Source organism: Ammospiza nelsoni, chromosome 3 (assembly GCF_027579445.1).
Source record: "Ammospiza nelsoni isolate bAmmNel1 chromosome 3, bAmmNel1.pri, whole genome shotgun sequence".
In the NCBI taxonomy this organism is placed as follows: domain Eukaryota; kingdom Metazoa; phylum Chordata; class Aves; order Passeriformes; family Passerellidae; genus Ammospiza; species Ammospiza nelsoni.
This window is the reverse complement of record NC_080635.1, coordinates 108,858,201-108,886,138: the sequence shown is the minus strand read 5'-3', so window position 1 is coordinate 108,886,138 and position 27,938 is coordinate 108,858,201. Positions and strand designations below refer to the sequence as shown.

Genomic DNA, 27,938 nt, shown 5'->3' with positions numbered 1-27,938 from the left:
AGGATTACTGCTGTCTGTACCCCACAAGGAATCAATGTCCTTACCAAAGCAGATTAGCACTCCTCAGACCCTACAGATAGCTCACTTCAGTGAGCTTTTCTATTTCTTTTAACAGTCCTTCTCAGCAAAGGGTGGTAAAAACCCTGAACTGTATGTAGACAGTGCTTCCCAAATTAGCTAAGCCTTCTGACTTTCTCATGCTACATTTTCTTACATTTTGTGATCCTTAATGTGTAAGTCAGAGGCAGACAGAGAAATCCTTGCCTGTGTACTGGTCAAGATTAAAAATCCCAGGGAAATATGAACACCTAACAATTTCCTGTTAAATGTCAAAATAAAGGGGCCAAATAACAGCCATGGATTCAAGGAATCACCTGGGAACACATTGCTGGGTGTTCGTGGTGGCTGTTTGTACTCGTTTGCATTTTAACATGTGTTTTCAGCACAGTAGAAAGAAAAAAAAATTAAAACATCAACAGCAGAGGTAAATGCTCCATTGATCTGTGCATCTGGACTGAAGAGAGAGAAGAGGGACTTCCAGAAATTTTTTTACACCAACCATAGCTGAAACAAGCTCAGTGGCTCAGTTTTATTTTTGTGTTGCTTGTACATGTCTCATAGAGAGCTGAAAAAGGCAGATGTTCTTCTCATTTTCCCTATATATCTTAATTTACATCCATCTGCCCTCTCAAGAAAAGTTCACAACCAAGCTACAAGCACACCCTACCAGTTTTACTGCATGATAGCTTGAGATTTTTCATGGTTTTAAAACTATCTTGGCCTTAATTAAAACGACTTTAATGAAATTCTCAGAATCTCTAGAAATCACTCCTTGAACTAGTCAACTTGAAACACTCTGTGACACAGCAGATACTTTTTGATATCCACTTTGTAGACAGCGCTTGTGTTCAGCTGTGCCAGGGGAGAAGAAAAGATGATTTCCCAGCCTGCACACATCAGAACTTGGCAGAAGTGGTTTCTGCACATCTGCCTGTGCCAACACTGAAGTTTTGCTAAACCAGGCTTTAAAGCTGTCCAGATGACTTTTAGCTGACGGTGGCTCTCAGGTCAGCAACTCTCGGACTCCACTGTTCCCTGCCAAGCTCAGCTGCTGGGATCGATAGGGCAGTGCCAAGGCAGCCTGGCTCCAGGCCGCCAGCAGCCCCCCTGCCGCAGCCAGAAGGGGCTCCTGCCCCGCCGCAGCTCAGCGGGTGCGGCTTCAGAAGCGGCCAGGAAGCCGGGAGCTGCCGAGGGCGGGCAGGCAGGACAGCGGCGCAGCTCCGGGTCCGGAGCCGGGGCTGAGCGGCCCCCGGGCTGCCGGCGGCTGTGCCAGAGCGGCACTTCGGGGCTGTGTCCGCCAGGTGTCCTCCAGCGCGCCGCTCCGCCCGCCGGGGAGCCCTTCCCGGGAGCCGCGGGGAGCGGGGCGCGGGCGCTCCCCAGGAGCGGCGGAGCCCTTCAGCCGCCGCCCGGGCGCTGCCGGCGGGCCCGCACCTCGCCTCACGGGCGCTTCCCCCCTCGTTCCTCTCCACAGGCGCTTACCCCTTCTCCCTTCAGAGCTCCCAGCGCTCCGCCGCGTCCCTCCTCTCCCTGTACAACAGCATTTCCAGCAGGAAGGTGCAGCCCGGCCTCAGCCGGAGCCCGCCGCACGAGCGGGCCGGCTGCGAGCGGCGCCCAGGCGCGGCGGCCCGGCCCGGCCCGGCGGGGGGAGCCCGGGGCCGGCGGCAGCCCGGGACCGACCGCGGCCCTGGAACTGACCAGGGTCCTAATGCGGCGCCGGGGGCCCGCTCAGCACATCCCGGCCTGCCCGCGACCCCCGGGCGTGAGGCGGCTGGGCTCCGGTCCCAAATCTCATCTGAGATGGCGCTTTGGAAGATCAGCGCTCCTGCATCTTTGTTTGGGGAGATGTAAGTAAAACAACGACTCCTGCTCATTCTGCAAGGGACGGTATTTTGCGATGGGACCACTAAACTGCTTTAAAAAACCAAAACATCGAACAAAACTCTCATTGGCTTCATTAAAACAGCAGCATTCTCCACACGCAAATAGGGCAGACCGTTATGTGTCCTCAATTAACACTGATTTTAATTTGTTTTTAGCTACTAGTTCTATAGTTATGTATTTTTTACCCCTTTGTTCAGGGACCAGTTTTCTAAAAGTTATGCCACAAAATAGAATGCTTTCAGATGGCTTCCTCAGCAACCACATAAAAAATAAATAAAAGCAGTAGGGGGGAGCAAGTGTCTGAGGTCAGTGAGGCACAGTTCATAACAGCTCAAAATCACTCCTTTCACCAAAATCACTGATTCAGGGTCTGTCTCTAAGAAATGGCCTTATCAGAGATATGCAACAGTAATGGGTGGTTTGCCGAGATATGTTTTCCTCTGTCAAAGCTCACACACCAGGATGTGATGCTAGTAATATTCAAGATAGCAGAGTAACTATCATTTTATATGAAGAAAGTCTGTTTGGGCTTTAAGCACTGAGACCAAAGGGAAGATTATTGAAAAAAAAAATTTTTAAATGTTTCTATGAAAAAATCATTCACATATGGCCTTCCAGAGCATAAGTCCGACACCACATTTCATCATTTTTTGACAATTGCCAAAACTGGGGGAAAGGATAAATAATTCACATACAAATAAATAAATGACTTCATGTAAATCTAACAGCCTAAAATGTTATGAGCAGTAGTAATTCATTTTTTTAAATGCTGACACATTCTGTGAACTCACAGCAAAAAATGTGTTCTTCAGAAAAGTCCCTGATCAAGATCCAAGAATAAACAAGAATATGATGACGTGTCATGGGCTCCCTTGCAAATTGCATAAACCTTTAAAGAGGAGCTCCACAAAGCATGAAAGGAGAAGATATAGAAGAAGCAGCCCTCCCCAAACATCAGGGGCCGTACTTCCTCCCTCCTAAGCAGGCACGCAGTACTTTTCCTGCTCTAGCCAGAGATACAATACCAATCATGACAGAACTAGGATTTAATGATCTAATCATGACAGTATCAGCATTTCACAAGCGATATATTATAGATGTTTTTTTGACAATAAACTGACTCAGCATTTTAAACTCTCAACCAGATGAAGCCATAGCTTTCCCCAAAGTTAACAATGAAGACAGATCACATCTGAAACCCACTGGCAAACACGCACGTATGCATCCCTCAAAGTCTTACCTCATCCTTTTGCAAGTGAAAAAAACCCACTCTCCCGAGCTGTCAGGACTCCAGTGGTTTTCCACGAGGTCAAAACCAGAATCACGCTCCCTCACTGACCCACAAACACGCAAAAGCAACACATGTACCCAGTCCTGACCTCACCAAACAAAATCGAACTTAGAAGGCAGACAGAAGAAAAATACAGTGTTGCATGTCAGAAGTTCCTAGCACATGAGCAGATTATGCCATTTACAACTACTTCACCCTGCAGACAAGTAGCAAATGAGACCTGTCTGTATGTAGCCTTCACAGAAGGGGGGCAAAAGAGCCCAATCATATTGGCCCTTCCTTGCAGAGCTACCTTAAAGATAGTCAGGGCTCAAAAACTCCTATTGCTCCTTAGGGTAGGTGCAATTCAGCACAAATGAAAGACCGGGGGGAGCTTTGGAGAACAAAAGGAGGATGTCCTATAGTCAGACTCCCACTAGCAGGGAGCTGCACGGGTCACATTTTACAAGAAAGAACCAGCAATCTTTCAACAACTTCTCTCTTCCCCCACCTCTTATACAGAGATGGCAGCAATCCTCCTGATTCACTGACCTGAGCCAGGGAATAAGGAAATTACACCTTGGTGTTTCCAAACACAGTGCTGGGAATTTTGAAAGCTCTCTGGATGTCTCCAGCTACAGCAGCAGGACTCTACAGGGGCAGAGGGAGCAGCAGCCTCAGCAGCCAATCAATCATCAGCCGGCGGCCAAGGACCGACCCGAGCTGTCACACTGCAACTCATCCTTCAATCAGAAATCCTCCTCTATCCCATGGCAGAGTCTCAGCTTTATTTCCCTCTTCACACCATACTAAGACCTATCTACCAATGCAATAACACAAAACCAGGTTTCACACTTTTTCTGGAGCATGACCTTTCTCTGCCAAAGTTCTGCAGGACAGGGCAGGGCAAGGCAGATGGGAAGAGTGATTTTAAGGAGAATTTAGTTTTAACCTCTTACCAAATGTACTTGGCACTCTATTAAGTACTGCCAAGCTAAATTCCACGGTGTCAACACCCTTCAGCTGGGGGTCTGGCCCTATTTCTCTACACAGGATTAAACAAGTACCTGGTCTGGAAGGAAATATTTGATAGGCATGGATGAGTGTACCTCCTTTTCAGCTCTGTGGTCAGTATGTTTAGCCCAAGCAGAAGCACAGGTAATAGTTGCTATACCACAAGTCTCAGCACAGGGAGAAATGAAGGGTTGTCCCCTGGGTTGTTACGCTACTGAACATCACACCTAGCTATAATAGCTACTCTATACGAAGGAGTAAACAAAAAACCAAATTGCTCATCCAGGCTTGTTTCTTTCCAGCCCTTCTGAAACAACAACAAAGAATGTACCCACTCCAGGGACAAGGATGGAACAGACTCGCACGGCTAGCTACCGGTGAAGATACTGTCCCAGATAAACAAAAGTTAATTTAAGCTACGACCACACTTCTGTCAAGCTCGCTACAGTTCTACCATTACTTCCTTAACCGACATGCCAGAGTTTTTAAGAATTTAGGAAGTTGGGAATACAACAACCTCACGAAAAGAATAAGGCAATTTCATAACCAAAGGGAAAACAAAAAGAAATAATTAAACACATTTCCAGGAATTTGTTTTTTTTTTTTTCTTTTACTTTTTTAAAGCTATTTATTGGACAACCGAGGCACTTTAATCTCTGAGCCAGAGGCAATGAATGGTCCTGGCAAACAGCAGCCTAGAAATTGGCACAAAGAACTACCCCACAGTTTAAAAATGCTTATTCAGATGCTGTTCAAATTGTGTGAAAATTTAACTGTTTGCGAATTGGTACAGAACCAGTTTCAGGGATAGGTTGCCTACAATTTTCAGTGAAAATATTACACAACAGATGACCAGCACACAGTTTCTTAAAAGAGTTATTAGGGTCGCATATGAAAGGCCAGCGGGCAGCATTTGTTGTTGTTGGTAGGGTGTGTGTGTGTGTATGCTAAAGAATCAAAGACAGGGTGAGCACACGCTTTCCAAAGCGCTGTGATTTGGCTTGTCTGACTCCAGCCTTCCCCAGAGCACTGCCGCTTACCTCTTTGCAGTTAGATGCATATTTGAAAGTCAAGTTCCTTGGCAAGGAAGCCTCTGCCTGAGTTAGGGTGCCTCCATCGGCACTGGGATCCAGCGGATGATCATTTACAATATATGTGCACTTCTCTTCAAAATCAGCCTCTGTCCACAGAGTCATGTCAGCATCCTCCATGTCCATTTTCATTGTCCACTCTCTCCCTTTCACCAGATTCTTGAAACTCACAGCGTCCGAGCTACACTGTGTAGCAGCCTGGAAAAAAAGAAAACAGCCTTTAATCCTCATTGTCCTTCAGTGTTGTGGTTTCCGTTGATACAGTGTGACTAATACAGTAGTCTGTGACACTTTAAAAGCGTATGCGGGATAGTTGGTACAGTTGAGTAATAGCCAAAAAGCAGTGTAAACGAAGCTGCTCTGACTGAAGCAGCACTTTAAAATGCCAGTCTCGGTAGTAATGAGGGAACAAAAACAAAGAGGAGAAAATCCCTAGGCTGTGACAACCACTTTACCTTTTTCAGACCCTTTCCTTAATGCTTCAGAGAGAAAATAATATTCCGTGCCGAACAAAATGTGGGGTCATGGCCGTGAGACCACTTAGTCGCCTGTGGAAAAGCTGCCTCAGAAAAGTGTCACACAAACAAGGAGAGGAAGAGGAAAGGAACTGCTGTCTGCGTCTGAATGAAGCTAAAAATGGAAAGCGCATGTTGGAAGAGCGGAACCCAGCCTTGCCTCTTCCAAATGGGGAAGCCTGAACTTTCCCACCGGCTTTCAACACACAAACAACTTTCAAAACAACCTGGCCCCCCCGCCTCCTCCTGACGTCCCCTTATCCTTTGGCATGGAAAGCTGAGAAAGCCGACATCCTGCCAGCATCACTGTAGCAGCAGCAGCCCTGTACAAAGCACTGCAACATGTTCCTGGGGGTCAAACCAGAAAAGGAGCATGGGAAATAAATAAAATAAATTTTTTTTTAAAGTTATTCTATCCCTTTTAATTTTGATGGTACGTCCTAGAATTAGTATCCCAAAGCAGTGGATATGAGCCTAGCAGAATAGTTTCAGCAAGTCCTTCAGCCCCTCTGTCTGTTCAGGACAGAAGCAGTTATCTAACCTATCCTCGAACATGTATTAGGGTCGGGCTCTTTCCATACGGTTCATGAGAAACCAAAATCTGTGCCTTCGCCGGTAGCTGAGAATAACGCTCAATCCGGCGTAAAATCCCTTCATTTTTCCTTTTTGGATGCGCAGCTACTAGGAAATTCACACCCCTCCTCCGGGAAAAACGAAACACGAAGACTGAAAGCGCACGATTTTCCGAGAAAGAGGTTACGGGCTGACTGACTGCGGGTTCGGGGGAGACCCCCGGCGACCCCCGGGACGGGCCCTCCCGGGAGGCACAGCCCGAAGAGGCTGGGGCGGGGGTCGCGGCAATACACAGCCCCCCCCCTCCTTTCGACCGCCGCCGCTCCGGACCGGCCCCGTGCCCCGTCCTGGCCGCGGTCGGGGCGAGCAGAGCGACAGTGCCGGACCCTCGGCGTTGAAGGGGAAGAGGGGATGAACAGCGAAACTCGGGCCAGGGGTATGACAGCTGCGCAGCGGAGTGAAAGGGTTAATGCCGGTCAGAGGAGCGCTCCCGAACCGGGAGAGGCGACGAGGAAACTTTTGCTCCGTCCCGCGGGCGCCGGGACGAGCGAGAAGCAAGAGCCGGGGAGGTGGAGACGGGGCTGAGAGACGGGACAGCATCGCGCTCCTTACCGGGGCAGAGTCCGCGCGCGTTTCCACACCGAAGCCCACCGGCGGCGGCAAACCTGGCTCATTTCTACAGAGTAAACATTTCTCCTTCCTTCCAGCGGCCGGGTCCCCGGGAGACTGACTCACACCTCCAGCCGCCGCTCCCCTCCCGCTCCTCCCTCCCCCGGCTGTCACAGGTGCTGCTGCTCTTGCCGCTGGGGAACGCTGGGGGGCCGCCTGCCACAGCCGCGCTCTCCGCTCCGCTCCGCTCGCACCGGCCCGGCCCGCCCCGCCCTCCGCCGGCCCCTCTCACAGCGCGGGAGGTGGGGCCCTACCTGCGGACCCTGCCCCGCCCAGCCCACCCGCGTTGGGTTTTCTACATCACTGTTATTATTTTATTTTCCCCCCCTTTCGGCCCCGTGCGTCAGCTGGGAGAGCCGCGGCGCTGCCCCACCGCCGGGATCTGCCGGGTGGGCGGGTACCGCGGCGTTTCGCGGAGAGCGCACCTGAGGCAACTTTTACTAGAAATCTGTTTTCCGCGCTATTTTTAAGCTCCGGAGTTTAACACGTGCCCGCTTTCGTTCTTGCGTAGTTTGACTTGATAGCACTTTATAAAAAATACCAACTAAAATTAATTTACTGGTTTACTGATTAAAACTCGATTCAAAGTGCTTGCTCCCAAACCTCAGCAATATACTTGAGATGACAAATTTGGGAGTTTCAAAGTTTTGATTTTATCCCTTTCCAGAGTCTCTAATCAGTGCCTGTAAGAGGAACTGGGGAAAACATTTCTGTTTCTCCCCTTAAACAAAACCTTCCCCCTTTCCCTTGGTGACAGCAGGGAAGCTCTCAGCAGCAGGACGAGGCGCGCAGCGTTTCCGAGCCCGGTGCCCTTTTCGCAGCGCGGTAAGAAAACGAGCTCGGGTCTCGCACGGGGCGATGTGCGAGCGGCCGCCCGGGAGCGCACTGCCGAGGGGAGGAGGGTTGGTAGAGCAATCAACAGAGCCCGGCACCCAATTTTTTTTTCCTCCGATCCAAGTCAGCATGCTGGCTGAAGGAAGGACATCCTGTGATGATGGCATACAATGTCCTGTTTGTTTATTATTAAGAGCATTCCTGCTTCTCATTACAAAACAACCAGATGCCTTACTTCCTTCAGTGGTCCTGTCTCTTCAGCAAGGCGTCCTCGGGCTCAGAGGAACGGTGATGCACAATTCCATTTATAGCCATCCACAGCCCAGTACGAATGCTAGCTGCTTCCCTGTGAGGCAACTCTACTCCTTTTCCTTCTCCTCACACGTCTGCAAGCATATTTCTCGTCACTTGCCTGGCACTTTACGTGGCAGCTAGTTTCACATTCTCCTTCTAAACATACGTGCACTTATATTCTAGGATGATCTTGGTGAATTTCTTCACAGGAGAAGGGGAGGGGGGGCGAGAAGCAGGTTTATGCAATCCGGTGCCTGTCTGTCTCTCTGACAGGCGTACACAAACCCCTTTCTCTTAACCTGCTCCTCCTCCCACTGATAAAAAAAACGTGTGGAAAGGATTACTTGCCATTTTGGGCCTGCGATGCTGAGAATAGCACATCTGTGTAAAGACCTTCCGTGTGTGTGTGTGCGGTAGGGCTCGTGGCAGCAGACCTAAGTAGGGCAACTGCTCCCAAGTGAGTGTCCTGGCTTCACTGCCACCACAGCATAATTCCACAGGAGAGGTGGCCCGAGCACTGGGGCTGGAGGATAGAAATGTAATTGGATATACCCTGTAAAACCGAGGCACATCCAAAATGAGGTCTAGGAAGGCTCTGAAGTAGGAAGAACCATTCATTAAAGGAGAGAAATCCGGCCTACTTGATTGGGTTAATTAACTGATGCTGAGTCACACTGCATAGAACAGAAAAACAATGTAGTCATACTGAAGGTGATTATTTTACCGAAAAATAGTCTCACTCCGAGAGGCAGCTGTTTCAGATCTTTTCACTTCCCTGTTAGCTTGCAAGAAAAACAAAAAAAGGTGTGGGGGGGGGGGGGGGGGTGGGGGGAGACAAGAAGAAAGGGTTGATGTGTTTCCTTTAGGGACTGATCTTCTTAATGTGAAGGAGACCAAGGGAAAAAAGCAAATCTGCTTTTCAAGGAACTGAGAATGCTTTTGGGCTGGAAAACAAGAGGAAGCTGTGATTAGATTAGATTAGATCACATCAGATAAAGTGAAATATTCTTCAGGAGGATGCCAGTATCCCGGGTTAGTGTGGCTCTGTCCCTGGAGCCTGCGGAGGTGAGTACAGCCTATGAAGCCTATGGACTTCAAATAACTCTGTGGCACGCTCTGAGGCTATCCCAAAATTAGCTGCAGGTGTCCCAGTGAAGCTGAGCCCAGAACTATCTTAGTGCAGGAGAAGGGGTATTACTGATGTGCAGATCCAACCTAGCAGTGCCTGATCTGGAATAAAACTAAGTTTATCAAGAAAAAGAGACAGAAACAAATTGTTAAGAATGTGTACTAAAGTAAGAATCACAGAGGAAGCTCTGCCATTAAAGAAATATATAGACTGACCTTCTGACCTTCCTCCTTAAGAGAGAAACATAAAAAGACGCCGTGTTCAACCAGAAGTTATCTGCTCTTTTACAGAAATCGTTTGCACCAGTAGCTGCTATTGTCTGGAATGTGCAATCTCAAAATGTTGCTCATTTCAAAAAGAACAGTTTTAGTAATGTTTTAATTTTTTCCTTCTCGCTCATAGAAAACCTCAATTACTGTATTAATCAGCATTTCTCAGGCAGCTCTCTCTGCAGCAGCTTTCAGCCTGGCAACAAATCATGAATGGCCCTAACAGCTCTGATCTCAGAAATCCCCATCCATTTCCTTTGATGCTATCACCACTTCAGCTCAACAACAAGCCTGTGCAACTCAGCCTCAGCTGCCACTGAGTTTTCCCACTGCTGCTGTTTTCCCTGCGCCTGCTGTAATTGTAAAGGGAAGAAGGAGGGAAGGGAACTGACTCTAATAGATGAAATTTCTTTAAAAAGTTGGAGGGGAGATAAAATGCACACAAGAGATTAAAGGAGAGTCTCATTTTCACATCCTCCCCTTCCCCAAACAAGGTCAGTGGCAGATTGACCACATCAAGAGTAACTACCAGACCCACCCCCATTTCCCACTTCCTGCATGTAGGCATCCTTGTGCTGGTAAACATTTGGGGACCAGTTGTGGTCATTATTGGAGAAGGTACATGATGTAGTTGCACAACTGCACATCTTTTAAAAGCCAACGGAGAAATCAAACTCTAAGAAGAACTTGCTTTCAAGTTCTGATATGCACTCAAGTTTTGGGGCCACATTTTTGAAAACATGGTTGCTGTCAGATTCAAGGGAAAGAGAGAGACCCAGCACACGTTAGTGACTGTGCAACAGGAAAAGTTACACTTTGTTGTAAAAGAGAAGCTGCCTTCTCTTCAGACTGGCCTGACCTTTGCAAAACCTGCCTATGGGCTTCAGATATGATCTCAGAGGCTTTGTATGCCCTAGACAACTTCAGCTGGTATTGCCTACAAGGAGAGAAATTAAAATTGCACTTGAATCTACAAGAAGATTTTTGCAAGGGCATTTGGGATGGTGTGTGCTATAGCCAGGAGGCTTTTGAATTAACACATGCAGCTTTCAGGGACTGCCTTTAATTACAGAGCACCCTGGTCATTGCCTCGTAGCACTTCCAAATGCCAAACGTTTATTTTTGTCTGGGCTGTGCAATACCAAGAGCAGATCTTTTGGCTGCACTCTCAGCTACTGCCTAGTGCAAGCCTTAACATCACTTTTGGTTTCTGTTGTTTTATCCTCTCAAGAAATTTTCCTTAAAAAGAGAAAAAAGGAATCAAACTAAAATACCATATCCCTTTTTGTTTCCCACTAGGCCTTATTAAAATACTGCTCAGAAATGACGTATGAATAAGCCAAAACAATTCTCCTCCAATGGAATAAAAACATTCTCACAGCACACAGAGGAGAGAATTAAGCTTCAGCCTTTTCCTCTTGTTGAGGCTGCAGTTTGAGAAGGAGCTGAAGCTGTTTGGGCCTGTTGTCAGGAGGGCAAGAAGGCTTTGTGAGAGGGTGGACCACAGATGTGCCCTTCTTTGTTACCATCGGCCTTCCCATCACACTTCTGAGCAATAGTGGTCTTGGGAAAGGTAGGGGTGATAGTCAAATGCCCATATAAGAACACTTTTGTTGTCTTTGTGTGTTTCTACCAACACAAGTTTATGCTGGTCAAGAAGAGCTGAGTACAAATTCTACCTTTCACGTCCCAACCATGGAGTTTTGAATATTCTGTCTATTGTAACTGAATCTGAGGAAAAATTAATGACAACTGGCCAACCCATTCCAACTACCTTAATTACTTTCCAACCTTATTGGTAACAAGAGGACTGAAAAAAGAGTGTGCTTTGGAAAATTTTCATTTAAAATAGGCTGACTTCCAGACTGTCGTGGAGGAGAGCTGAGATGGTATGCATATATTAGAAGGCTCACTCTTGTGAATACTTCAGACATCAGCATCATAACAAGCTCACAACAAGCTGAAATGATGAAGTCACCTCAGAATTAATTGTATTATTTCAACTTTCATGTCTCTTCCCAACTTGGCAGTCATGACACTTTTTGGGGTACTCTCTCCTCAACCTGCCTGGTAAGACACAGTGATATGAACAATGGTGAAACTTCAGACTGTGCTCCTGCACAGTTCAGTTCTCATGTCACACTCTCCGAGCTGCCCAATCTCCTGGAGCTGATGAACACAGCAGAAGGAGGGCAAGATCCATGGATGGAACCACACCACTTTTCTGACAAAGAGCTGGCCACAGAGCGCATTTCAAAACAGATTAACAAAAACAACAGCTACGCACCATGACAAAGTGCATGTGGTGGAAATGAAAATATTTACCCACAGATTATCACACATCCAGCAGTGTGACTACCGTGCATTGAGGACCAAATGATTCAAAATAGTGACTGTATGTTTAGAGTTGATTAGGGTTGGTCTGTAGTACCACTTTTTAAGCTTCTAAGAGTACAGTTGTCATTTCTCCACCTCTCCTACCCCAGGGTGGTGAAATAACAGTCTTTTCATACCTGTGTGTTGGCTGGGGGAGGGAAGAATTCCTCTGCTATTAAACACAACTTCTCATTAAATAGTTGACACCTTATCCTTCTTTAAATGTTGTAATGTTTACTTTGCAAAACCCAGGAAAGCTTTTAAAATAAAGATAGCAGAGAGATTCTTAAGCCGGGTGTCCTTGCTTATCTGCTCTTTATCAACCAGCTATTGTTTCTGGAGGAGCTCGTTGGGGAAGGTGGAGCAAAGGGGGTTAATGTTCAATAGGTATCTATCAGTTCCCCTGAAGGAATAGTGCTGCTGACAGAAGAGCAACACTGGGCTCTCAGCTACTTCCTGCAAATGTGACAAACCAGAGAGAGGGAAAAAACCCAAAACAACTGAGGGCTGCAGCCACTTCTTGTCTCTTTTCTTCTTTTTTTTTCCCTCCCTCTCCCAAAACAACCAGTTTTAAGAAATACATTGTCCTTAGGAGAGATAATCCCACAATAGAGTGTCCATTAGAGGTATTAAAGCATTGGCAGTGCCTGATCTACAAGAAGGGCTCTGTCCTGACAATAGACAATTAAAGCTGATAAATCTGCACTACTTGTTGCCGTTCTAATTCCTCGTAATTGTATGCTACTTGTCCCTGCCTCCTGCGTCCAGGGATGAAGCATGCTTCTTTAATCTCCAGAGTACCTGACCTAGTTCCTATGTGGTCTTTTCAGGACCTGTTTTCTTCCCATCTGGACTTCTTCCCTCCTACTCTCCTTTCCTGCTTCTCTGCCCTAAGCATTAAGAAGAGGTTACGATAGAGGGCACAGAAAACACCAGAGCACAGCACCCAGATCAATAATTCTGGAGCCCCAGACAATGCACTAATCTGCAATAACAGCTAATCATGGTCAATTTGGCACACCAGTGATTAAACTGTACTTTTCATTAGGCTCAACAAGTAGAGCAGACGCACACTGACAATTCAAATTGCCCTATCAGTAAGAGCTGCCAAACTCGTGTGCACTTCTGCATTTGTAGCTGCTGCATCACTACACTTGCCAGACTAGGTGCTTTGTGGGGGCTTACCTGTTTTCTTTTGGTATTTTATGAGCTGGGACTCTTAGCTGTGTTTTTTATAAAAAGCAAAGCCGTTGCCTCATTCCACTGCCCCAAGTTCTCTTACTTAAAGGGCCCAGCGGGTGAAATTGTGATGTGCAGGATGCTGAAAAATGATCATTGCAATTACATGTTCCCTCCTGGTCCTAACAGAATTCTTGGGTTTATTTTATGTCTCAAAGATATTTGGTGATTTTGTCAAATTTCTTTTTTATTATATTTCATTGAATAAATCTTGTAAGCCTCCTGGCAACAGAGCAGAGGCATGAAAATGCATCACTGGATTTAGAAGATTGAAACAAGTAAAAATTACTTTGGATCTATGTATTTTTCAAACAGAACTGTTCAGCCAACCTCAGAGTGTATTTGGAGACTTGAGAAGGGTTTGGATTTTTTTTTTCACCCTTAAACTTATGAACTAGCTGCTACTGTGCCCACCTCAGAAATCTACACAGTTATTATCCTTTACATGTCATTTTGAAAGTGACCTTCCTGTCACCCTCATAGAACAATTTCTTGTGACAACAGTTTATTCTGGTTGCAGTCACACCTAACAGACCCATTTTAAAAACTGCCCTGAAAGTCTCACCCGAGAGTTTACCACAATCTTTCTCTAAAGCACAGCACCAAATTCCAGGACTCCTAGAGACCAACCCCACACATCCAGAGGTCTCCTTCTGTTTAACTTTAGCTTATCATCCTTGTAATAACTTGAATAAGTGTTAAAACTGCACTTCAAGTTGCTCTTAAAAAAAAAAAAAAGAGCTTGGAAGATGTCAAACGAAAGCAGGAAATGTCTATTCTACTATTAATATTAATGAATCCCTAATGCATTTGCAACCCACTTGAGGTTAAGTCAGTAGAGTTCTTCTTCTGACAGCTATTCCTTATCAAACTACCACTGCTGAAGATGTTGATGCTTTCCCTTTTGCTCTGTAATCTCTAAACCAAGTTTAAATCACACCAGAGCCTACCACAAAATAATGTATTTTATCCTAAGTGAACACAAAGCCCTGGAGACAGCAGTTTAAAACAGCACACATGTCCGCTCAATTTATCATTTTAAGATAGGAAGCTGCCGCAACAAACAAAACACCTCCTTGAAAGTGGGACAGCAGCAGATTGCGGTGCAGAAAGCTCCGGGATCTTTTGTTTTCCCGGAGAGCAACAACACAGCTTTGCAGAGAAAGACAACAGCCTCCCCTTGCTGAAATCTAAATCAGTTCATATAGAAAAGCCTGCCAACTGCTAGTGAGATGGTAGCAAAATATTGCAGATAATTCACTTTTCACGATAAAGCAGGAACAAGCAGGCATGCAGCACCCAGCAGGGGCTCAACTGATAAAACGGTGTCAAACTCAAACCATTTGTCAATTGGGAGGGAAGAGAGCAAGCTGAAAGATGGATTCAGGAAGTAGATTTATCTAGTGCGACACATTAACTAGTATAAATACTAAGGAAAAAGTAAACACATTTACCCAGCAGTATCGCTAGTCAGCAAAGAAAAGGCTTCTGAGCCTCAGACTCATGCTGGCTGTCTAACCACTCAGCTGTCAGCTACAGCAGCAGTAGCATTTTTCTTCTTGTGCAGGATTGCAATGACATTTAATTCACGGCACTAAAAGGTTTTATTAAAAGTGTACATTATAATTAAGCAAAACAAAAGCGTGACTCGTGTGCTGTTCTAGACTCCTCCCTCCACCCAGTAGCCAAACCAATAAAACCACCTTGGCAGCAAACAAGTCAGGTAACATACCCCGGAGAAGAGCACAGATTTATTATAGAATCATTCACTTGGTGTCTGGCTTGTTCAAAACTGCCTTATCAGAAACTTCTGTGCCGGAGGCTCCCGAGGCAATGGAGGGGGCTGACAATGCAGGTCAGGCACAGTAATTCGCCAACAGCGTAATGTGGGGCACATAAACAAACTGGAATAATGCAGGGCAGAAGGGCTCTTGGATGTATGCTTTCCATTGGAAAGTATAAACAAATAACACAGTCTGTGCACGGCACATCTTGCTACAATCACTGGGAAGAAGCAAAACATTTCAAAGGGCTTTAGGATACCAACCCACAGCTACGTGGCAACCTGTAATATCAAAGAATAGTGCAGCATATCAGCAAACCATTTTAACACTCAATCTAATGCAAACCTCAAAGATTAACAGCAAAGTAAGTCATCTGCATATCCCCCCACCACCATCCCCCTCCAAAAATAAAAAATGGTTAGTTCATAAAGAAAACTACAGCACGGTTCTTTGTTCAGCTGTACCTTTATGTGTCCACGCAGCACAGGTTCCCCACCTCCAGCTTATGCATCTCAGGATTTTAGTCCATATGGAAAGTCTGTCATTCGCTCTCACACTCTTACCCACACGCACGCATGCTCATGCACTCCACACCACACCCGCACTCTTGCTCCCCAACACACACTGCCTGGAACTGCTCCGAGGATTTTAGAATTTCCTCTTGCTAGCAGATTCCTCCCTCCCCTCACATCCACTCCACCCCGTTCTGTAATTAGGCTTAACAAGAACAATTAACAAAACAAACTCCTCTCCGCCTGGTGGCCTGATAATTCTGATTGTCATAATGTATTAAGATGTGTAAGCCAGTTTAAAATAAAGGTAAATTACAGCATTGCACAAGGGTCATTTTGCACCTATTTCTACTGCTTTTATCATAGGGATAATGAACATTCAGCCACGCCTTTAATTTAAAACATAAAACACCAAAACTCACATCTGAACGGCAGAACTCAAAATTAATGCTTTTGAACCAACAAGACTATTTTGATTTTTTTCTTAGTTTGCTAGAGGGCAGCTCCCAACTCCTTTGCAAACTCCTTAGAAAGATTTTTCTTTATGGAGCTACTTTGTGATTGATCCTAAACATTCAAGGTGTAAAATCAAGTTTTAATGCATCTTCTGGCTTTACAATTGTCCATGAATAAATGGATTGCAATTGTTTCTTTTGCCCTGCCTGGTGTCTAATGGCATGATACAAGAGACCAAAGCCTCAACATTTTTCTAATGGTTTCTCTGTCCACTTTTAAATCACTTTCCTTCAGAAAGCAAATCACATAACTTTAGTGTCAGAATCATAAAAAGACCCAATTGAGGACTAACTGATTTCAGGTGGTCAGTGGAGAAACTTTGATGTTCTTTGATTTCAGTGAGCTATGGGTACAACACACAGAGAAAATTTACAGACAGCCTGAATTCAGTTGGAAAACATATCTGGTTCTTGTTCTGCTTATACACTCTGTGAGGTTGTCATTAAAACTATCAACATCAAATGAGTAAACATATTAAAATCATAAGCAAACAGAAGACCTGAAAATAAAACTGGTATGATATGTGACAGGGATTTGGGTTCATGTGAACTGAAAAATCATTCTGTTCCCTCAGTTACGTACAGTCTGATTCACAATACCATCTGCCAACTAACCACAAACAATTTTTTTAAAAACGACAAAGAAAGAAAAAATAAGGCTGGTATTGCTGGTTTATTGTTGGAATCGTGCAGTTTCTGATAAGCTCGTTGTGTTTCCCCAAGTCAATGATTTCATCTCTGCTGGGTGTCAACATTTACACAAGAATAATTTGGGGGGTCAGGAAGACATCAGCAAATGAGATTTCAAAAGGTTTCATAACAGCACAGATTGCTCAAACCCAGGGAAAGGAGGGTTTCAGAAGTTCACTCTTCTGCTTCTTCATTCCTCCTTCCCTGAAGCTGAGTCAAAGTTCTGTAAAAACCTACAGCCAACCATCAGATTTGCAAGACAACAGACTCACATAAAAAACCCCAAGCTTTACAGTGAGACAAACTCTCCAAAATATCAGTAAAGGGAGACCTATTATGGTGCAAACTCAGGCATTCTTTCAATTGGTAGGAGATGCCAGGAGATCTAAGATTGTGTACAGAAACTCAGTTCTGCAGTCTTGGCATAGGACACACTATCTTTTTCTCCACCTCATTCTGTGTTTAGAAAGAAGAGTGCTGACTAGAGAGCCATTTTTCCAGAATTTTTTCTCTCTCTTTTCTCCTATAAAGGCCCACTGCTTTACTTTAACCACAGACCATTCAAATGAAGACAACCAATTTTGTCTTGTATTTTTCCACTTTGCTCATCAGAACAGCAGCACTTGAACGCTTCAGAAACATCAAATAATGACTAATCTGATTTTCACAATACCTCCCCCATATGTTGATGAAGGTATTATTGCTATTCTTGCTCTGCAGAAGGGCTATGGAGACACAATGACATTAACATCAAAAGCATACATTATTTTTGGGATGCAGAGCAGCCGATTTACTCAATACAGTGCATTATTTTATATGTTCAAAGCATTTCTCTTCCTGGCATCATTTCTGTGATGGCTCTGTGTTTTGCAGGGCTTCACATCAGGCACCCAGAAAAATGTCAAAATTTTTGCACACCTGCAAAAGGCTTTACTGAGGTGAATTGGCCTGAATCTTATTCTGAATCACAGGTAGGAATAATACATAGTTCATCAGAGCAGAGCTGCCCTGCTCTGAGGAGAGCAGCACTTCTTCCTGCCATGGCCATCTTACTTCCTTATGCAGCAGCAAATGAGATGGCGGGAAGAGGTGTCTTAAAGATAACATTTTATTACACCACCCCAATTCATCTCCCCTAGCAAGCTTGTCTTATGCCTGAATGAGGCACATAGCCAGCTAACAGTAATTAAATGAGTAATTAAAGACTGTATCATAATGCATAAGAGGATCAAATTTGAGTTAGGCAAACAACCCTAAACTCTGGAGAACTTGAATTTGCAATTTTAGTAATGTTTTTCTACAGGTTTTATGCTGATTTTTGAAACTGCAAATAGAAAAAGCAGAGAGCTCATGACCTAGCACTGCTCTGATGCCTACACAGATCAAGAACAAAGCTGAGGTATTCTGATCTGCCTCAGGCAGACCTCAGTAGGGACACTGGCAGACCTGACTCAGAGCAACCATACAGTTGTTTTTGGCAAGGTCGGCACAAGCACTGCAAGGGATAGAACACTTCTCTTGATGGGTTTCATCAGGTGATAGGCTGGCAGCGGAGGAATGACTGTTTTCAGGCATCTTGATTTCATGCCAGGTGTGGTGTGGAGTTTGTTCTTCCTCCTCCAGTGCTTGACTCAGACTTCTGATTGGTTTCCTTGCCCAGCAAGTCCTCAGCTTGTTCCTCCTGACCGCTCTTGTAGTTTCCCTTTCCAGTCACTCACATCTACCACTCCCACACCCAGGCTCCTGTGCGCCAAGTCTTCTCATCAAGCCAGTTTCAGTCCCTCCTGGTTCCTCATCTGCACTGCACTTCTTTCCTGTCCCACTTTAGGCAAACACGACATGCTGTCCATCCCCATGTGCCCCTGCTGCCCTGCAAACCAGCAGGCCTGGCCCCCACAGCCTCCTCATCAGTGTGGTACAGCCAAGTCTGCAGGCATCTCCTGGTGCTGCTGTGCAGGCATGTAGCCCTGAGCTCAGTTCACACCATGTTGAGCAGACATGGTGTCAGGCCAACTGGAACTCCTGTGACTATGTTAGTATGGCACTGAGCCCGAGCTAATAAGCCCTGGTGAGAGGCCGGATATATTAGCATGGGCTTAGCACTGTGCTAATGCAGCCAGGCAGCTTTTGGATCAGAGCTGGCTTACATCCCGCCCGCTTTTAACACCAAGCCTGCTCGTCTTCGTCTACAATAACGCATAAAGATAAATCCCCATGTCTTGTACTAACCTTACTCTCAGTTTCCCTCTTCCCTGATGCTGCTGATCTCCAGGCATAGTGTCTCCTCCTTCATAATCCCCTCCAGGTTCAGCTCTTGTCCATAGGCTTTAAAAACAGTTCCTTCTGATGACTCTCTGGCCTCAGGACGGTTTGCAGTGAGCATGTGCTGAACATGCACTCCTCTGCTCTCAGTTCCAGTGTTCCATTCTAGACCCAGGAGTGTTTGCCCACTGAAGGGAGCTATGATGCCCTTCTGCAGCTCCTGGGAGGGCTGCTCTGCCAATCCTCTAGGCTGGCTTCTAGCTCAAAAGCAATTCTCCTGGGTCTGGGAGTCAGAGATAGAGGTGGGGACATTGCAAGAGTGTGTTCTGGTCTTGCTCTGAGAGAGACCCAATGCAAATGAAGCACATGGATTCTCCACTTGGATGTGGAGATCCAAGAACTGGGAAGTGCTCCTGACAGAGGGGATGGCATTTGAGCATCCCAGACAATGCCAGTCACCACACTCCCCTGCCACATACTCTACTCTTCCCCAAGCCACTGAACCTGTCATTCAAACTTTGCTCCAAAAAATGGAGGCTGTCATGGTGGAGATTACTTTTCAAAAGAAAAGTCATCACACTCCTAATGTTAGCAATACAATTTTTGTCATAGCTAAATTCTTGGAAATGACAGAACAGATTTTGGGGGGAAATGCATCCATAGGAAAATAAAATGCAAGAAACACCTAAGGCACATGTTAAGAGTTTGGTAGATTTATGAGAACCTTAAAGTGAGATCTCCAAATGCAAATTGTCTGTCTGTCTTAGCAATAGGTGATGCTAGCATGGTGCTTGATATAGTTCCCTGAGATTTATTTTAGGGGCGTGTTATTGAAAACTCTCCTTTGTATGAGAATATTTCCATCAGACACAAGCCACATACAAAGCATATGCATAGATTTAAGCCCTTTTTCCTTGGTCTGCTGTTCCTCTTTCAGTGACCCAGGCCAATGCACTAGCATTTTATTACTTATACAACATGGCAAGGTTTGATAGAGACAGAGACGATGCTCCTATTCCTGTAAGTTTATATCATTTTCTCCTTTTCTTATACTAAATCTTAATGGAAAATGCAGACAATGGAATGCTGAAACTTCTAATTTTCATCACTGTTAAGGTTAGAAAAATAAACAAGTGACTATGTAATTGCAGTAGCTTGCTGTAAAAAACCCAGATCCTTAAATGACTAATCTCATCACTGAATAATAATAATAGAAAATCTTTTTGAAAGAATAAACTTGCACCAGTCTGTCTCAGCATATCCCTCTCATTTAAAACTACTAGCAGTACGTGCACACAAATCAGGCAACGGGGAGTAAGGGAAGCTTGCAGTCAGACCTAATGTCTTCCCTTCCTCTCAGCCCCCAGTACAGGACAGCCACTTCCTTTCTACAAACGCTTTGCTCAGATCTGTACACAAGACAGGCCACATCTTCCGGGGAGGCTCAAAGTCTTTGCAGACACACAGTTGCCTTCAAAGCATCACTGTAAATCTGTGTGGGAAGACTCTAAAATATTAAAACCATCCTATACTCTTTTCTTCTAAGCCAGCAAGAAACCGCCTCTAAACTTATCTATCTCTTCTCTGCTCAGTTTATTCTGGGCTGCAGAATAAACTTTCTGACTACTGAAAAAGATGCACAAATGCATAAGCTGCACCACTTGTGCAAAGGAAAACAAATAGAGAAAATATGTATGTCCCTTCCAGGGAGACAGTTCTTTTCCAGATCATTAAAATTATGCACAAGCGTTTCCCCTATTACAAGAAGCAGGCAAAAAGAAAGCTGGTGTGAAAAAAGTGCATTTCCAAATGTAGTTTATCTGTCCTAAATCCAAACTGACTTACCCTTTAGATCAACACTTCATTGCCATCTCGCCTGATTTTCTTCTTCCACAAGTAAGCACTTGCCCTCTTGCAGATTCATAAGTCACTTAAGCCATTGTGTTCAGTGTTAAGAAATCCCCATATGAAAGTTTGCTGCGGCACTTGTAACCACAGCCCGGCAGCGACAGGACGCGATGCTGCTGCTCCTCCTCGCGCAGCGCTCGGGCAGCCAGCCCGTGCTTACCCACTGCACACCAGAGATTGTCATGTTTGTGTTCCCCAGTTCTACCCTGAGAGCCGGCCTGTGCGGCAGGATGACTTTCAGAGACGCATCCTTCAGACCCTCTCCTTGCTGCCAGATGTCCTCTGCAGCCAGTTCATTGCTTTCATTTTGTATTTCACAACAGCTTGGAAATTTTAATAAAAATTCCCAGGCTACTACTCCTGAAAAAAAAGTTATTATTCTTACAGAAGGTGGAGAGGCCAAAAGAGCTGATCTCAGTTAAATCTTCTGAGTTTCTCTAATTTGACATTTCTTTCTGGCTGTCAAATCCAGGCTGCTGACAGCCCTTCATATATTCATCTCTTTGAAATATGGTCAAGATGACAAGGTGTGGGGCAGTTACAATAGTGATGCTATTCCCTGAAATACCTGGCACATTTGCACTGTGCTATCACAACTCACAGTGCAGAGAGAAGAGGGCACTACCAGACCTTCACAGGCTCCTGATAAGTTTCTGTGGATGGATGCTCTGACCCCACAGATACTGATGAGGAAGAATCAATTGGTTTAAGTCTGGCAAGGAGTAAAGACAAATAGGTACCAGAAATTCAGTGTACATACTGGTTACTGAAAACAGGCAAGGCACAGGGAAATATTTTTTCTGATTAATTTACATAAAAATAAATTTGACTTTTGTAGAGTTGATGGGATTTTGCAAATCACCACATCGAAGACATCTAAACAAAGTCCATCTGTATGTTTATAAACATGTACAAGTGTTTAAGGGACACAATATGTTAAAAAAAAGTCAACGATAATGGTTAGTCTATGCTTCCAATTATATTCTTTCTTCAATTAGTCTTGAAGAAACTAACACCTCTATTAATCATTTCAATTAACTCCACGCACCATATGACATCCGCACCAGCAGCCCATATGTTGCGTTCCAATCACCCAAATATTAAAGCCTTTTTAATTGATTGATCTAAAGAACATTCAACAGGCTCAAGGTGGCAGCCAGCCAGGAAATCCCAAAAGAAGATGACAAAAAGGTGGGGGTGCTAAACCAGCTTCCCAATTTGTTTTTCCTCTTCCTCCAGGGTTCACTAAGTTAATCCAATCACAGCCCATAAAGCCCCTTTTTAATAAAATAAATAAATAGATAAGAGAACACACATGTTGGCTTTCCCCCAGAGAAGCCCCCTCTGCTAAAGCTGGAGAGCCATCCTGTTAAGAAAGTGCCGCATAGGAGGGTGCATTTTTTATCCAGCAGAAATATTTAGCTTGGCCGCCCGCCAGGGAATGCTGAAAGAATAGACTGAATTAGGGGATTTACCTTCCACGTGTTTGGCACGCGTCATTAGAGGCTCTGAAGAGCTTGACTCTTTCGCTCTCTCACTCTCTGTTTTTACTCCCCCCCACCAGAGCTTTGATGCAGAGAATAAAGTATGAGCTATGAGAGCGGTTGATGTGTTGCAGTTCCAAATGTTGGCACAGTGGCTTTTGTGCTGTCGAAGAAAACCGGTGCCCAGTTTCTGAAGGTTTGCATTTTTTTGTTTTTAATTCCAGTCAGGTATGGGGTGATATGTTTTAAAAGCATTTACTTTAACACAGAAAAAAAGAGCATGCTATTTTTCTTTCTCTCTTTTCCTAACAGCAGCAACAACATAAAAAAGTTTCTGAAGTTTTCTGTAGGCAGATTTAAGCTTGGAGAAAGTGGCTTAAAAGTAAATTCTATAAGTGAAACTCCAACCACAGAGTATTTTAGGAACTCCTTTGAAAAGTTAGTTTTGTAACAATAACCCATTAATTGCTCTGTCATTTGACTTTTATATGCTGTCACGTGGATTTAGGTTATTTTAAAAAACACTTCTTTACCTAAGTACTTTGGTCTTGCAAAAACCTATTAAGATCTATAACCAGAACATGTTAGTAGAGGTGGTTGGTCTATACCTCAAGTAACTTGAGCACCTTCTCAGTATTTCTGATTTGTGAAAGGAAGCACTATGTTTTAAGTTACCCTCTGCCACCTTAACTTAGGGCAACAAAAAGAAAAAAGAAAAAGAAAAAAACCCACAGTTTCCAGATTAATAAAAGCATGGAGGTCCTTAAACCAACAGTAAATGAAATGTTTGTGTCTGGTACATGTACCAACCATGTTTACAGGGCAGAGTCTTGCAGATGGACTCCCAGTGCCATTCACTGAACTGGTGTGAGCACTGGAAGAGCCCTGCTACAGCTGCCTCTGCAGCTCATCACAGTATCAGATAAATACAGACCCTATTCACTCACAGTTTTTATTGCTCTCGATTAAAGCAAATCAGTTTAGAAGCTCCTTGCTGACATGCTTACTCAAAGCAAGACTCAAGCAGTTTCTGAACTACAGTACTGGCAGTATCTTTATCCCATCTTCACTTGCAAAAACATCTGGGTCTGACTTCGGTTCAGCTAGTTCATGCCACCAGATGACAGATCACATGTGAATTAAGGGATGGATACTAGCCCTCAGATGAAAATACAAGATATTAATTCCAACGTCAGTAAGGGTGCTGAGGACCATCTCCTTGCTGAACATAAAACACCTCAGCTGTAGGGACCTCCTCTTAGCTTAGGGGCTGACCTATAGTTTATCACTGCTTAAATAAATCATTCATAATTCATAGCCAGGTTGAAAACCACACAAATAATGAGCTCTCAGTATTACTCAGCGGAAAGTGAGAACTGGAGTTTTCCACCTAAACCCGTAAAGGCTGACAAGTTCAGACATGGTTTTGTGAGCTCCTTCCTGGACCCCACATTTTTAATTCAATTTAAAGAAAGCTAGGCAGCCACTTCCCCCCTGTCTTTGAAGTAAAGATGTTAACATCCGTGCTAATAATACAAACTACCCCTTCTTTTATCAAAGGCTTCAGCAATTGCAAAGGCTTTCTTTTCATCACAAAGAAAAACTGCAAAGTAAAGCTGCCTGTTTCTGCTACTAACAGGGCAAGTTTGGCTCTGTACACTGCACAGATGCCAGGCAGTGCCCAAAGCACTGCTTTATAAATTCATAGAATTGTTTCAGTTACAAAAGACCCTTAAGATCATATAGGCCTTAAAGATCATTCCGACCATAAATTCACTGCTAAGCTATGTTTCTAAGTGCCTCAGCTACATTGCTTTTAAATACCTCCTCCTAGGATGGTCACTCCACCACTTCTCTGGGCAGCCTGTTTCACTGCTTGACAACCCTTTCAGTGAAGAATTTTTCCTAATATATCCAATCAGAACTGCCCTTTATGCCAGAGGGTGTTTCCTCTTGTCATAGAGAACAACCAGTCTTCACTGAGCCTCCTTTTCTCCTGGCTAAACCACTCCAGCTCCCTCAGCTGCTCCTCATAAGACTTTTGCTCCAGATGCTTCACCAGGTTTGCTGCCTTTGTCTAGACTCACTATGGCACCTCAATGTCTTTCTTGTAGTCAGGGCCCCAGAGCTGGACACAGTGTTTGAGGCACAACCTCACCAGTGCTTAGTACTGGGTCCTGGTCACTGGCCAGGTCCTGCTGGCCACACTGTTGCTGATGCAGGCTGAGATGCTGCTGGATTTCTTGGCCACCTGGGCACAGGCTGGCTCATGTTGAGCCACTGACAGCCTCAAGTCCTTTTCTGCTGGGCAGCTTCCCAGACACTCTTCCCCCAGCCTGTAGTCTACATGAGGCTCTTGTGAACCAGCTGCAGGAGCTGGCATTTCACCTTACTGGACCTCAAACAACTGGCCTTGGCCCATTGATCCAGCCTATCCTGCCCAGATCCCCCTGCAGAGCCTTCCTACCCTCCAGCAGATCTGCACTCCTGCCCAGCTTGGCAACCTGTGAACTGACTGAGGGTGAACTTAAACCGCTTGTCCAGATACTTGATGAAGATATTAAACAAATCTGGCCCCAGTACTGAACCCTGGGGAACCCCACTGGTGACCAGCTGGATGTCACCCCATTCACCACCATTCTCTGGGCCTGGCCATCCAGACAGGTTTTTACCCAGTGAGAAATGCCCCTGTCCAGGCCATAAACAGCCAGGAGATTGCTGTGGGAGACAGTATCAATGGCTTTATTGATGTCCAGGTAAACAACACCCACAGCCTTTCCCTCATCCCCTAAGTGGGTCATCTGGTCATAAGGAGACCAGGTTAGTCAAACAGCACCTGCCATTCAAAAATCCACACTGGCTGAGCCTGATCCCCTGTTTGTTGTTTTTTTTTTTTTATGTGTCACGATGATCTGCTCCAGAACCTTCATGTTTCCAGTGGAGTGTGTTTCCTGCTAACTGAATCTCCAGATGACTGGCCATCCAGACTTTGGGTACTGTACACTAGTACATTAGGAACAGATAATTCCCCATCAGTTGTTTCCATCTTATCAGAAAACAGGGCATGTACTCTGGACTGACAGTCCCAAATGGGAAAATTCCTCTGTGGAAAGACTGCAAGTTTAATAAAAGGTGAATGAGTGAATGAGCCACTGAGAGTAGCTCAGCTGGTTAGAGCATGGTGCTAACAATGCCAAGGATATGGATTTGATTCCTCTACAGGCCATTCACTGAAGAGATGATCCTTGTGGGTCCCTTCCAATCCGGAATTTTCTGTGAATTAAGATGCGTAGGCTTCAGGCTCGCATTCCATGACAAAGTGCCACAGGGCAGCCTGTGCTTCTCCATAAGGGAAGGCTTCCCTGTAAGGCAAGGCAGGCAGTTTTCCCCACACCACTGGCACAGAGCTGCCTTCCTGTGAAACACCCACTGACACAAAAGGTGCATTTCAGCAGCTCTGGCCCCCATCATGTATGAACCCAGGGACGTGTGGATTTTGATGACTATGACTGGAAAATGCCTGCCTGCTTTACCCCTTTAGTGGATGCAGTGAGGGCAAGTGTATTTTAGTATTGTGATTCATATTTTGAGACTTGGGTCAAATAACAGAGAATATTGGCCTGACAATATCAGTTCTGTGGCAAATTGCTTGATATGTTTGTCACCATTAAAACAAACTTGTGTTTAAACACAGTCTGCTTATCATATTTACAGAATAAAACTATGACCTTTAAAGTGAAATAAAAGACCTCCTTTTTCCTGCCCACATCTCCTCCCTCTGTGTTTTTAATTAAAACCATGAACCAACACATGTATCCATCCTTCCTCCTGTAATAGCTTGGGATCCCACTCTCAAATACTATACAGATAAAACGAACATTTATGTGTTAGTGATTCGCAGGGCAGTAAATTCTCCTTTCCAAACCTGCCGTCTTCATTAAAATCTTATTTGCTTTGTAATCTCCTTTGATCGCTAAAGTTATAAGAAGCCCCCTCCTCTTCTTTTGATACTATCAGTGTAGCTTTTGACCAGAGAGCGTGATGAATTAAATGTATGACAGATATGACAGGTGAGGAGTGCTTGGAGAGGGCTTAAACAGCAGGGATAAGACAAAGCCCCCATTTAAGAACAAAACCCCTACCCGATGGCTAGCCCGTTAATGACCAACCACTCTATTTGTCCTGGTGGATGAGGAGCAAGCTGATACTACAGACAAAGCTTTGTTAGCCATGGGGCTGTTCTTCAATCAGGCCACACAACCAACTAATTGAAATGCCCAGTTTTTTCCCCCTCAGGATTTGATATACAAACCAGGGGGTTTGTAGGTATACTCTTTTCTTTTTCTTTTTTTCCCCTTGTAATGTATTAATTCAGCCACCACAAGTTTACAGCCGGACTAAGTGGAATTACACCATATAAACCTAAAAATCTATCTGCAGGGATCCAGCTAAGCCCTGGAGAGAGACAAGTCCAGCAATACAAATCCAAGGAAATTTGGAAGTCAATCCATTAGGATTACCAAGCCTTTGATTTTGGAAGTCCCAGGCTCAAAATATGGAAGTGATGAACTCTATCTTCCTTCATTTTAGCCTCTTTTCAGAGGACTTATTGACCTCATTTTTTTTTTCTGTTAAAACACATTGATAAATGTGAATGGAATTGTATTGGGTTTCCACTATATTTTAAATGAAGGAAGACATGAAAATATCTGGCTTCCTGAACTTGTGGGTAACATATCCTTTAAAAATTCATACATATTTTCTACACATTTAAAAATGCCACAAGCAAAGTCATAACTCCTCTCATCAGCTAAAGGCCTCTGTCCCCCATTTAAGGTTCATGTTAACTTTCAGTGTGGAGTTAAACTAAACGTGGAGCTTCAGGCCCCAGTAAAAAAAGTGGAGTTTCAGGCATGGGTAACTGTAAACCACTGGCTGCTTCCCAGAGGTGAAGAAATCTCTGTGCCCCCTGCAGACCAGGATTATATTCTCAATGGGCAGTCTCTCATTTTAGCCCACCAATCTGTGGCTAGCAGAAGGCCAGGAGTTTCCAGGGGTAGGTGTCAATGCAATATTCACTGTTAAACCCAAATGGTAAAGAAAAATTAGATTACAGGGATGTAGAAATTATTTGGGTATAATAGAAAACACTACTCGAAGCAAAAATTTTCACTTTCAGAAGAAATTATTTTTTTATCTCTTTGCTCCTTCCTGTCCTGTCCTTACAGTGTGCTGTGGCTGAATCATTCGTGCTGCTATCAGGAAACCTGGGTTCTGTTCTTAGCCCTTCCACAGGCCCAGTATGTGGCTTCTGGCAAACCTCAGACCCTTTCTGTGCCTCAGTTTCCCTATATAAAAATGCAAATATTCCTACCTATTTCAGAAAAAGTGTGGTCCAGTGGTTTAAACCATCGAATCAAGATGTCTGAATTCTCAAACTGAATATGGTATCAATTTCTGCAGTCTTTGAAGTAACTACCCTTAGAGACCCAAGGGGTCAGCTTCCCCTGGGAAATGCTGAATGGCCAAAACCCAGGCTTCCCAGTAGAACATATGTGGTAGTTTCTGG

General features: G+C 44.7%; 1 protein-coding gene across 4 annotated transcripts in view; it reads right to left on the bottom strand.

Moving 5' to 3' along the window:
- Nucleotides 1-27,938, bottom strand: part of PRDM1 (PR/SET domain 1) — a 99,873-nt gene that overhangs the window by 17,347 nt on the left and 54,588 nt on the right. The window contains exons 1-2 of one of the 4 annotated variants that reach the window (XM_059469183.1): nt 15,463-15,598; nt 5,266-5,514 (exon numbers count right to left, since the gene is read on the bottom strand). In XM_059469183.1, the coding sequence (XP_059325166.1) occupies nt 5,266-5,448 (183 nt within the window). In that variant the 5' untranslated portion in view covers nt 5,449-5,514; nt 15,463-15,598. Of the gene's footprint in view, nt 1-5,265; nt 5,548-7,016; nt 7,169-15,462; nt 15,599-27,938 lie in introns of those variants that run through there. The other 3 variants (XM_059469180.1, XM_059469181.1, XM_059469179.1) reach the window with 3 other exon arrangements.